The 14,198-nt window shown below is 34.3% G+C and overlaps 1 protein-coding gene across 1 annotated transcript; it reads right to left on the minus strand.

Annotated features, from left to right (window-relative positions):
- Positions 1–247: 247 nt before the first annotated feature.
- On the minus strand, positions 248–13,768 carry LOC123563856 (uncharacterized). The gene is made up of 3 exons (XM_045356953.2): positions 13,625–13,768; positions 12,580–12,962; positions 248–4,686 (listed from the first exon to the last, which is right to left on the minus strand). Exons 2-3 carry the CDS (start codon positions 12,636–12,638, stop codon positions 3,375–3,377), a joined length of 1,371 nt encoding a protein of 456 aa, XP_045212888.2. The 5' UTR covers positions 12,639–12,962; positions 13,625–13,768; the 3' UTR covers positions 248–3,374.
- Positions 13,769–14,198: the final 430 nt, after the last annotated feature.

Below are 14,198 nucleotides of genomic sequence, written 5' to 3' on the forward strand. Positions count from 1 at the left end.
TCCTTTTTTATCTAAAATACAGTTATACACATTTTCCACCCACATGTTTTAATGAATAACGTAGTACTAATTATTTTCGTAAGTTTAATGAATATATTTAATATGCAAATCGATGAATTCTCTAAGTACAACACTAATGAAGAGAAATCTTAGAAAATTGTCGATAATTAATACAATTTCCGTATTTATCAGAAACAGAGTGATAAAATATCGGGATTCCATTAATTCCTTCATAACTGACCTGTTTATACTATCAGATACAGAAGTAGTTTGCATACACATTCCATAACTATTAACCCCTAGCCTGGCGGCAAGTGATTCAGCCTTTGCGACCAGTGCAGACCAAGATCAGCCTGCACATCCGTGCACTCTGATCACGACCTGCACTGTTCGCCATTCAGTTAGTATCTTTTTGGTAAGCACCCCTTTTAAAAGTTAATGGTACTGTCCAAATTGAAAGATGGACAAGTTCATTATAGAAATTTAACAGAGTAAGGGTTAACAGTCAAACTTTCGTCTCAAAAACACAGTGTTCACGTCACTGAGCGCGTACATCGTGAAAATATTTCCCGTATTTTCCAATTACAAAAATTGTCCCATATGTGACTATTCAGTGCCCAGAAGACCCGATGAAATATCAAGAACTAATAGAATGAAACCATTCCATATTGAAATTCCATATTGATAAGGACCTTCCATATTATATTGACAAAAAGACAGCTGCGCAATATTACTGATATTAATTACACCCTATTTGTATTCAAGAACATGTTACAAGGACAAAAACTTTCCATTTTATATCATCACAAAATCTGTTCATGCTAGTCATTTTCTAACAAAACAAACACTGTTTGACAATAAATAAATGTTTGAATTGTGTGGGTTTTGGAACAATAAAATAGTTTTTATTTAATTTAGTTTTACATAATTGCATTTAATAATTTTTATACACTTTTGACAGTTTTTTATACTTTAATAGAGGGAGTGATGTTTATTAAAAACAAGTTTGATATTATAAATCTGCTTTTCTTTTGGTACAATTATACACAAGCAACACCCAGGACCAGAACAACTAAAGCATTAAGGGTAAAATCTTACAAAAATCAATCGGTTTTTAACAAGTATAAATGTACATCACAATGTCTATTACTTTGTGCATGAAGTGAATAAGTCGTAGTCTCAATTATAAACGTATAAAAGCCTGTACCTAGAGAATAGCTTTTACATACGAATTGCTTGTAACCGCTCTTGTCCATACGTTATTGTGTGATTATCAAATAAAACACCGTTCGGATAAACACTTCATGTGGACCGACGTAATATATTTTACATGTGGATGTTGCTGTAAAGAAGACCCACGTTAGAACAAATTTGAATCGGTCAATAGGTTCAATCAGTCTCTGTTAGATCCACACTTACCTAAAGAAACTTTCCCTTGCATGTGGACCGACGTAATATATTTTACATGTGCATGTTGCAGTAAGGAGACTCACGATACAACATATTTAAATTAGTCGAGTGGTTAAATCAGCAGTATCTATTACATACACATTTACTATAACAAAACTTTCCCTTGAACTGTCTTTGAATAAATACTATTCGAGTTACACGTCATTCTAGAAAAAAAAACAATGGTAGTTCTAGAAAGCATTTTACTTTTCCAGATGTCTCGATTAGTCAGATTAGGTCTGACTAAGTCAAAAACATTTCTAATCACATAAGTTATGCATGTATGATCATGGCTTTAGTGTCGTTGTGCCGTCTTGGCTGCAGAACGTTGTTTTGATCCGTGGTGGTCCTAGCCCAAAAATAATGCGTCACTACTTTTAGCGTTTGATCGAAGGAGGAATTATAAAACCAATTTATTTTTCCTTTCAAAGTTTTAGCTGGGGATCAAGATGAAAAACCAGGTTTTGGAATATATAACTGACGTTGTAGGAAGGAGTCTAGGTTCTAGTCCCACATAAAAGGATGCTCATTAAAGGATAAAAAAGAATGGCCATGTGATTTGGAAAGCAGTGTGTATTCTGTCCGCAATATCATAAGTTTTACTTTTGAATGTGTAATGAATATAAATAGCACACTTGTTTCGCCGCAATTTGTCAAATACGCTTGTATTCCATTTGAAGAAGTCAATTTAATAAAACGCCTTATTAAATAAAAACTTTAGGGTAGCAGAATTAGATGTCTCATAACATTCCACAGTCCTTTAGTTTTACTCAACTGGGGCATTTAATTTTCTTTTCAGTCACTCTACAAATGTACCTAGGTACAAGAAAAATATACATCTTTCGAAAAAAAACTGGCCTTTGCGAGACATCGTGGAATTTAAAATGACAAACTGAAGGTAGTTATCAGATATTAAAACTTAAATCATTTCTAACAAACACTGGATATACATTGAACGAAAAATGCAAAATAGAGTAAGTAAAACATCAAAGAGATGTAACTTCTCCGTATTGGTCCTTTTGTTAGAATCAATAAAAATGATTGAATATCCAGAATTGGCTCAGACTGTTCTTTTCGTACGAATTCGTCCTGAGTGTTTCATATGATAAATTACTGAAAACTTTAAAATTAGAATAAATTAGTTAAGTTTTGGGTAACAAAACTACCAAATAACCTCTATTGAATATGATATTCAATGTCATTTAAGACTTAATAAATGGTTTATCTTTTCAGCGCGCACCTGTTCCGTGCCCCGATTACAATAGAATGTAGGTCAAAATCCATGAGATACAGCTACGCCGAAAATAAGCAGTGTTCACGCGATATATAGGGAGTAAGATTATTATCTAAGGAGAAATTTGAAGCATTCAAATCTTATATCATTCAGTCATTTTGATGTGAAGTCTACGTGATATGAAAACAAACATCTACATACATGCTATATCACATAGTTCTATCAGTTTCTTTTTTTTTTTTTCGACATGAATGATAGTTATATGTGATATCATAAACCACAAAGAGAAAAATATGATAAGTAATATGGGCTTAATCCTGGTGCAACATTTTATGCGTTTTGTGAAATCATTGTTAAACACTCATATTTACTTATATAATAATTAAAACGCGTAACTCGTTAAATTGGCTTTTTTCACCGTTTATATATGCTTCAAAAACCTAAAAGATACCAATAGGAACTTTGAAACGAAGACATCGATGAAATTTCCAAACGTTTAAAAACATTTTGATGCGGAACATAATTCCTTTGAACTATAAAAGTGATAACGTCATGTAAATTTGTATTAAGATCTTTCGTAAAAGCAGTCAGGATAACTTAGTCTGCATTGAAGCAGTACGTTCTAACTACCTTTTCGGAAAGGTTAAAATTAAAATAAATTGTGTTTATCTTATTGCACACAATGCTTTATTTATATTAAATAAAGCACAGTAACTGTATTGGATGGGGTAAAACCAATTATTATACAATTGTTTTTATCATCGTAGCACAGCGATTCCGGTTCAGTCCCATTGGAGACATCAGGAACCAGTTCTCCCAGGCATTTCCCATTCCGACTGAATATGACAATCTTTTTGGACAGTTCATCAATAGTGTATACTGTACCATCACATGACATGCATACACCAGTTGTATTCTCCAGTCTACTATCTCGAAGTTCTGTTCTTTTCGTACCATCGCTCTTAAAACAGACAATGCCGTCATTATAATCAGTCAAATATACAGAGTTCTGACAAACAATCATCTGACACGGTCTGAATTTTGCAACAGATCGTTCAAATGTGCCATTTATGTCGTACACGTCAACACCTGCTGATTTCCCTACCCAAAATTTTCCAGCTGTGTAAATCATACCCCTGTAATTACCTCCTTCTTTAATGGAAATACTTCTCAGTTTAGAAAAACGAGTACCTACTGACAATAATTCTATGTTGTTAGTATTCAACTTCACCGCTACTTCATTATGACTTATTTTACAAATGCCAGTCGGTTGACCTTGAACACTAAAGTGATCGGTCACTTTATGATCGGTATCCATTAGCTTTACCTTAATGTTATTAAAGTCGGCCAAGATAAAACGTCCGCTACCAAGCTTGCAAATATCAACTATCCAACAGGTATGCTGGTCGTTTTGCATTTTAACATTCACCTCTTCCTGGCGTTGTATTTCTCTCTTTCTATTTACACGAAATTGTTCTATTTTTCCTAGACTCTTGACTTCCAAGAACTGTTCCATCACATTTGAATTTTCCTCGAACTCAACTGATACTTGACCACCCGATTCAAATTCTGCATGTAAGTGTTTGGCGTCATCTGTTATCTGCTGACAAAGTTTGACTTTAACAAACTGTTGTTCCTGATTAACTTGCGTCTTTGACTGGAGCTGTTCATTTATCTTCTCCACTTCTGATCTTCTACGATTCACTACAGCGATATCTGATTCTAGTTTGTCTTTGCCCTTAGCATATGTTTCGTCGAGGGAAACATTTGCTTGTTTAGAAAGGGTTTTGATGTGCTCTATCATGCTAACTTGTATTTCTTGAACTCTTCTTTGAATTTGATCTCTTTTCTCTTTAAGTAAAACGACATGTTCTTGTTTCGCTTTCTCTATGTCCGCCAGGAGCTCTTTCATAGACTTGGATTCTTTTTGCAGACGAGCAATTTCATTTTGTCGAAAGCTCGAGCCTGCAGCATCTGTTAGATTAGTCACATCACTACATGACCTGTATAAAATTCATATATCTATTTTTATAGTATCAATTAAATTAGGAGAAAAATGAACTCTTTCTGCTAATTTTTTTTGTGTGTGTGTAAGATTTAACGTCGCACCGACACATGATAGGTCATATGGCGACTTTCCAGCTTTTAATGGTGTAGGAAGACCCCAGGTACCCCTCCGTGCATCACGAGCGGGCACCTGGGTAGAACCACCGACCTTCCATAAGCCAGCTGGATGGCTTCCTCACATGAATAATTCAACGGCCCGAGTGAGGCTCGAACCCACATCGATGAGGGGCAAGTGATTTGAAGACAGCGACCTTAACCACTCGGCCAAGGAGGCCCTTCTTTCTGCTACAATCAACCTTCTTACGCGTTGACCTCAAGAAAATTGCTACAATAGTTTAAAGACGCTCGCTACAGTTTCGTAATTTTTTTCCCAGTAATAGATTTTGATGAAATATTCTGTATTACAAGATCATGTTATGACGTATTGAAAAATGAAATAAAAATACTAGGTCACCAGCTTTCTTTCAATTTTATTTGCCCCTAGATATGATGCTATTTTTAACATTTTTCGATATTTCTATACTCCTAAAGTATATTTCAGTAAAGTACAATAACCATCATTAATTTGATATCTAAGCATTTTTATAACGGAAAACAATATATCCATTTGAAACATGCTCAGAGAAATCAAAAGAAAATGATTTTGTAACAAAAATATATACTTGTTCAGCAGACCAAAGGCTATTTTTGCATATTTTTGTCAATCTTAAGTTGGTATTTCTGCTATTTTATCGAGTTCCACATAATAGAATTAAATCAAATACTGCACATACATTTGGCTATGTCTACCTTAACTAAAACAAAAAGAAAATTGATAGGTCACCATATTAGATTCGGCTTAAGGTATTGGACCCCTAATAGTAATGTTTAAAGTATGGCATTTGCTTGATTTTTAAAGATGACCGTGTTTCGCACTGTGTGGCAATTTTTAAACAGCTTTTACCGTGCTGTTTATTTTTTTTTTTTTTTTTTTTTGTTTTTTTTTTTTTTTTTTTTTTGTAAATCTTGTATAATTCATGATACTTCTGCAAGCTTAAGTAGAGACAAATTTCAAAGTGATGGCTACTATCCAAAACGTTCGCAGAGAATTCATTTACCATTAATTTTGATTAAAGAAACATCAAACTCCTGGTAAACAATTACAAAATACAAAATAAAACTGTCAATATAATTTTTCTAGGGTGCCTTAAGTAGATAGGATTCTAACTCCAACATTGAAAAATTAAGGTCGAATCCTGTGGATATGTTTTGAATTTTGCTCACTTCATTCAAAAATAACCTTTGGGCAGAAGTAAAACCTACCTACATTTCTACTTTTTTTACTGTATTTCTATCGGATAATTCATTTCGGCTGTCGCATCCTTGTCAGAATAATTTGTATATTTGATGTATTGCTAACGTAACACATAAGCACAGATAGTGCTCGACTCTCTGTTCATGCTATCTTTGTTATAATTATTGTTGAATTGCTGTTAATAATAGACTTTGGGTCATTTGTGGCTAATCTGGGTTCACTATATGGATAGCTGGGTCCCAGCTTCGCACATTATGTGATATACAAAGGTTAAAGGGAACCAGATATTTGATAGAGCAAGTACCCGTCGTAAAACGTTATGTTTAAATTTGGACCAATCAGAAACAAGTTCTAAAAATAGCACGTCTCTGCTGGGGTATAAATAGGTAGATGGATGACAGAGAGTGCATTCGGTATTCAGCGGTCGAAGAAGATACATCGATGATTCAACTAATAATTTATCCCAGTACCTTGATAAGGAGACTATTGCAGTTACCCTGTCAGGGCGGATAAATTATTAAAAGAAGACTTTGGAAGTTCATAGACTAAAGAAGAGTTGCAGAATTTCAACAAGGTTTCGAGCTACAGGGCCAGTGCATAGGAGTTTTACCTTAAGGGTAGTTTAATGCTATAGACGATAGCAGATATAGGCTGAGCATCGGAAAGCTGAGACAGAGACCCAGACTTTGGTAATCTACTGAGATAGTAGAAGAGTTCCAGCTTACAGACGGTTCAGCGTTATTGGCGAAGTACAGCAAAGGCATCGGAGATATACCTATATGGTAGTTAAATGCTTCATATGATAGCATATAGGCGCTGAGCATCCAGGAGTCAGGGCAATCATATTGAGTTGAGAGGACAGAGGCCGAGCATCTATGCGATAGGACTCGTATGTTGCTGATTCAAGACATTGTCTGACGGGAACTTCAACAAAAAGACCAGTCAAGTATAGAGTCTCCAGCCTATAGGAGTTTGAGCTAATTATTTTTAATTGAAGATTGTTAGTTTGAAACATTTAGTGATTTGCCTGATCCCTGAAATTGTCTAGCTCATAATAGAAAACATTTACGAATCATTGGTACACGAATCATTTAGGCAAGGTAGCCGGAGGAAAATTCTATATACGAGATATTTGGTCTCACCAGCTCTACGTTTTAACAAAGGACATTCTACATCGTTTATCAGCTAGTCTAAGACATAGTCACCTTAGCGATTGGACCCAAACCATTGTTCAAGATACTAAAGGCGTAGGCACTTCCCTGGGTCACATATAAATCGTATCCTGACAATTCTTTACCTTTAACATATTGATCTTAAGAGGTGTTATCCACTCTATATAGCCAATAACCCCACTTAGTTTGAAGAGTGCAGGTTAAAGGCTTCTCCACAAATACAACGAAAACTCTTTCAGTGTTTGAGCAAATGACTTAGAGATATATCATATTATCAAACTGCATATTTCTTAATAAGCGGATTTGTACGTGTTCTGAAGTATTTTGATGTCATAGAACGATGCAAGTTTCCGCCTTTCTCTGAACAAATCCTATATATAGTTTACGAATACGGATGAACGGTATGGATACGGAACGGGATTAGAAACAACCAAATTGGCACGGTGTTGGGGTAAATATCGACCCGTTCGGAAAAACTATCGCGAGCGTCTTTAACACAAAGATTTGAGAATATGTATAATAGGTCAAAGGGAAATAACTAACAGTGCCTTTGATTGGTTGAAAAAGTATATGGTATTCCGAGACAAATATTTAAGATGTAAAGTGGTCTCTCATTGGTGAAATATCTGTTGAATATGTTTGAAAACTGTTTTATTTCTTAAATTGAAGTTCTAAGCCATGATTAATGGAGGAAAAATATTTGAAGGTGTATTTTGTTTGAAAATTTTGCTTGTTTTAGTGATTTGGTATTTTCATGAAATGTAAACAAACATTAACTGCCGGACTGGGGGTTACTGACTTGCGGGTGAAAAAGTGCACAAAAATGATGGTCAACATGTATATTTCTGGCTGTTTTCTTTTAGGTCTTGAATAGTTCTTTCACCCTGGGTAGGTGGCATCAAAAGTTTAAATGTTAGGAAAGGGCTATAACCCAAAACATTACAATGTAAGTCTATCGGAAAACAGTTAGTTCCCTTCGACCTAAAGGGCACCCTGAATTGCTATATTGCCATGCCATGTCAGAGAAATACACGATGAATGTGTTTTATTTGCATGATAGTGCCTGGTTTAAAACTTTTAAAACATAAAACGTCTCTTCAAATAAATTTTTCATGACAATTTATCATAAAAATGGGATTACTACTGGTACTGTTGTGACGGAGAGGTACTTTTACGTCTCAGAAAGCTATATAGACTTACAAAAGTCTGTTGAGATCAAATAGTCTGTAATAATATTAATTTCTTTACACTGACACTAAATTATTTTCTCAGAAAAACATTTTCTCTCTAGGCTCATCTCAACAGAGACAGAGGCAAGAGATATTGTAATTTTTTTTAGAAAGTGGTATCAGAGAGGATTGATTTTATGGCCAGGTGCTTTACATTCAATGACTCTAACGACTGATGCCAGTCTAAAAGCTATATTGCAGCGTAGATGCTGTTCTATGCATACTTATATGAGTTCGACTGAATTTCAAGCTTATATATGCACAATTGTGAATACAGTAAGCAGTAACTGGAACCAGATAACTCTGTGTAAATCGGAAATCCGAGAAATGAATATTATTTGGCAAAAAGAATGAAAGCAGCGTTCTTTTTTTTATAAAAAAAAGTATAAGCCCAGTGAATGTCTGAAATGATGCAGCTGGACCTTGATATTGATCATTCTCATACATTTTGTGTTAATTTGTATAAAATTTAGGCAAATCTGTATTTGAAACAGTCACTGGTGTCAATTTATCTTTATTTTCTGTACTATTTTCGAAAAATGAAAAAAGTACCTCTTTCAAAGGTTTATTTAAACGGTAAATAGGGGGCTTTATAGTTAAAATAACTGCTGATTTATTGAAATATAGTCACGTAATTGCGTTAGCACATCGCTAATTATGTGAGAAATACGGAATGAACGATATTTCACACTAAATAGAAACAATTTATCAATCGCGAGTGACAATAGATGATAATACGAATCGAATTACCTCCCTTTAATAGCAAAATACTTATTTTTTGCCTATTTTTATGGTGTCCCGTTTATTTTGAGTGACTTAAATGACATTTTTCGTTAGATTGTGTTAACACATTGACAAAAATGCATGGTACTTCCCCTGTAATGCATTTTTTCTTTTACAGAAACTGAAGAAGGCATTAAAAATAGTGTTCATTTGAGAATTTTCCTACTTTTATCCTTAATCTTCAGGACTACATGAAGATTTATGTGTCAGTTTTTTTGTCAGTCTGGTAAAACGTAAATATCTAATGGTGACATTACACTTTTAACAAGTTCTGCACGTCATATTTTCTAATACAGGCTGTAGAATGTAGCATCAGCAATCAAATTCCTACAATTTCTGGACGTCAGGTGCTTATTTTGACTGCTCCCCGGGTTCGGTTTAATGTATATATAGATTTCAATTTATTAATTTTCTTGACTCTACCACTTATTGCTATATATTCGTTCAGTTTTGATTACACTCTTGCATCCTAAAGCTGTCTGATAGGCGCATAACGTGCAAAATCTATGAAAACACGCGATTTTGGTGGTGGGTGGGGTAGGAAATAGACCCAACGTCGACAGAAATATCAGCGTATTCATAAAATATACACGCAAGCAATAAGACGGGACATTTATTAGTACGCATTCCTCATTTGAACCATATGGGTAAAATAATAGGAGTATGGTGACTGATATATCATGGTTTTCTTGATTCAAGTGAAATATTATCTCTATCTCAGAATGCAGGCAGGTCCCGCAACCAAAATTTCGTCAGCGATTTTCAGCATATGGGTATCCGAGTCAAATGGTAATCATATCTCAGTTCGTAAATGTTTATTTTATCATTCTGAGCAATATTTTGTTCATATAAAAAGAAAAAAAAAAGATCTCTTTAGGTCAAAGGGAAATCACTAACAGGGCCTTTGATTGGTTGAACAAGTTTATGGTATTCCGAGACAAATATTTAAGATGTAAAGTGGTCTCTCATTGGTGAAATATCTGTTGAATATGTTTGAAAACTGTTTTATTTCTTAAATTGAAGTATAAAGCCATGATTAATGGAGGAAAAAATATTTGAAGGTGTATTTTGTCTGAAAATTTTGCTTGTTTTAGTGATTTGGTATTTTCATGAAATGTAAACAAACATTAACTGCCGGACTGGGGGTTACTGACTTGCGGGTGAAAAAGGTGCACAAAAATGATAGTCATCATGTATATTTCTGGCTGTTTTCTTTTAGGTCTTGAATAGTTCTTTCACCCTGGGTAGGTGGCATCAAAAGTTTAAATGTTAGGGAAGGGCTATAACCCAAAACATTACAATGTAAGTCTATCGGAAAACAGTTAGTTCCCTTCGACCTAATTATAATTATCCTTTAACCTAAAATGAGGTTCGAGTAGATTTACACTTAACACATCGTTTATGATACCAACATTGTGTTAAATCATCCTTAGAACATAACACTTTTGTGAAGGAACCTTTAACTGACAGTTTCAAATAGAATAATCAGTTACTGTTTAGACATACACATATAAGTTGTTGTTGAAAAAATGCTGGTAAGATCAGATTCCAGTAAAGCTAGTATAACTACTGAAATCCTATATTAAAGATATACGTGTTGAATTAGTGTGAAGAGATAAAATGCATAAACTGCATACGATATGTCTCTCTCGTTCTAGACGGCAAAATAGAAATATTGTTGTACAGAATTAAGAAAATAAATGTATTTCTAGAATTTAATTACATCTGCTATGTTTTATCTTGCCACGGAAACAAAATGGTTGTCATTTTGACCAAAAATGGTTTATAATTTTTATTTTAATTTTATTTTGAAATCCATTTTAAACATACTTTCACTGATTAAAATGATTTTAGAAGACTGACAGAATGAACATAAGTATAAGTTTACTTTACCTTTGAATTTGACACTTTTCATACTTTTTGCAGATATAATTGTTGGTGAATCAATGTGTTTAAGGATCATGTAGAGCCTTTGAGACCACCCAACGGAAAAAAATAGTTTGGAAATTATACCTGACGAACCCGTTATATCCATAACAAAAATCTGATGTCCTAACTTTCTTGTCCGAACTTTCTGGTATCCAGATGCCATTCACTTTACGAACCAATACTCACCATGTGTAAAATATAGACTTTAATCCAGTTTCCTTGAATGGATTTTTAGAACTGACATGACACTTTAATTTCAGCCTAGAATCTTTGCTTGTTATAGATCACAATTTTTTATATTTCGATCCAGCATTCCTGCATGCGGTAATTTGCAAGTTGAATATGTCCGCCATTTTTTTATCTAAATGATTGCGCATGAAGTTTAGTACGTTTGCAATGAATGCTTAAATGATTGATTTATATTGCTATGGATTGCTGTTTTTTAAACTCTGATTGCTTCTGAAGTAAATCTTATTCGAAAGCGAGTAGTACTATGTAATTAGCATGTTAACTACAATGTATTTGTTTGCATTGAATGCGCTGGAAAAAACTGGAATGCTACATTCAAGGTCCCCTGCATTGCGTCATTTATAGATACGCACGTTCCAGCTATCTGGATCAGTCGCAACAATAACAAAAACACACGTCTAAAGTTCAATCTTCAACAACTTTCAAAAATGCAATCTAGTTCTGAAGCTTTAGGTACAAATCGTTTACCATTTTTTCTTTACTATACTGACGCTATCTTGCAGAATCGTTAAATATTTCGTTATATCTCTATAAAATAATTTATGATTTTAGTAGAACTTTAACAAAAACAAGATGGCTGAAAGTAGTTATATTCAGCTGGTCCATTGCTGTCTCTGCCTTTGATCTCCTGCGTGTTTATCAATATTACTATATGAAGCATATTTTTTTTCAACATATTTTTTCTCTAAATTTGTTTTTGGTGTGTGCTTTACATATTTATTTAAGTACTTCGAAATGTGAAAAGTAGTTAACTTCTATAATTTTGAAACACTGCAGATTTTTTTTTTTTGTCATTTTGACAGCTCTACTTTCGCTTTAATTTTGCAATTTGTGCATTTCTTAAAAATATGTACATGGTATATAACATGTACCCGGACAAATATTATGTTAGACACACAATGATTATAAAAGTAATGGCAAAATACTTGATTAGCTTGATATCTTCTGCGGAATAGAACGTGAACAGTCGAGGAACAGATGATATTTGACAAATAGAGTTATTCAAAAGAGAATAACCTGTTTTGAAAGTTTCTTCTACTTATTACAAACAGTTTGGTATATTTCGCCCAAAGGGTGGTTTCAAAAGGCTTTACAGGAACCTTGGGTGTTTCGGTATATAGTATTTCAAGAAGACAATTTTGATTAAAATATGTCCCCAAAATTGAAACTAACCTGTGTTTTGTGGCGATACACTTCAAACAGTAGACCATATCGTGTGTACCACAATACATTTCTATATCTCTATCCGGGTGCTGTCGACATTTTATTTTCGTTGTTGCCGTAGTAACCTGCTATTTGTCTTTTCCTTCTTCTCTATCAACAAGCTTGTGGTCACGTGACGCTTTCACCTTACGGTGGTATTTTGTACATGTTTCACAAAGGTATTCGTCACATTCCGGACAATATTTGATAGCCTCTTCACTGGATCCCTCCTCACTACACGGTGTACACGGTAATGTAATATAGGCATCGGAACCATCCTGTATAGAGAGATGGTCATCTCCCTCATCCATATCGTATCTTTCGTAAATATGTGCTCAATATAATTGCTCCCTCTGAAATTAACAGATAAAAGAGCTCGTAGAACACGAAATGCACCCCCGTTTAATGCATTTAGTAACTGCATAAGGAACAGACACTATTTGTCACTAGTCGTTTGGCGTACTGACCTCAGATTCAATAATTATTGTCAATTAATGACCTCTGTATCAAATGTGATCTAAGACCAAAGCATTTTCTAGTTATTTGGCAAAAATTGACCGTGACATTTGACCCACTGACATCAAAATAAATAGTCGACAATTGCTGGTCATGGTCAACTCCCCATTAAGTTTCGTGATCTTATGCCCAAGCGTTCTCAAATTATCGTCCGGAAATGTTTTAACTCTGTGACCTTTACCTTGACCTACTGACTTCAAAGTCAAAAGGGGTCATTTGCTGGTCATGATTTGATGATCCTTGGTCTAAGGGTTCTTAAATTAAACCGTTTAACTGTTCCAGGTCTCTGTGACCTAGATCTTTGATCTACTAGTTTCAAAATCAAAGGGAGTCATTTGGTGATTATGACCAACCTCCTTATCAACTCCGATAATAATAGGCCCAAACGGTCTTGAGTTATCATAAGGAACCGATTGGTCTACATACCCACCGACATAGGGTGCGGGATGGAAAGTGGAGGGAGGGGGGAGGGGAGCAAAAATAGGTAACAGCTAGTTACAAGAAAATAAATGTATCCTCAATCCAAAATTATATGGCGGAATATATATTTCGCGTCGCACTTCTTAAACATGCTTTTTGATCTACAAATCCACGCATATTTTCTAAAAGTAATTGTTGTTTCTAGTCTTTCATTTAATTTGAAAAATTCATGTTATCTTTATATTATCCTTGTCGTGATATTAAACAAAGATAGCGTTCACCTGACCTAGTCTATATCTTACCCCAGATAATCTGGTATCTAATTTCGTCTAGATTTCATTAAAATAGTCATTGAAAAACTTGGTTAATGATCTTCCTGATTTGCATTAAACATGGTCGGAAGGCTCTTGTCTATGTTATTAGATGAATTCTCCCCCTCTCCCCCGCAGATATTAAATGCTTTTTATGCAGATGGTGTATAAATAACTACTAGTATGATTCTCTTGTATCGGTTTTGTAAATTCTACCATTAATAGTTTCGACAATGCAACACTATACATTTTTGAAAATATAAAGCAATTTTTATAACCACATTCCTTATAAAAACGGACCACACGTCAAATACAGTGACGTTGTTATAAAAAAAACCTAAA

This window comes from Mercenaria mercenaria, chromosome 2 (genome assembly GCF_021730395.1).
Source record: "Mercenaria mercenaria strain notata chromosome 2, MADL_Memer_1, whole genome shotgun sequence".
Taxonomy (NCBI): Eukaryota; Metazoa; Mollusca; class Bivalvia; order Venerida; family Veneridae; genus Mercenaria; species Mercenaria mercenaria.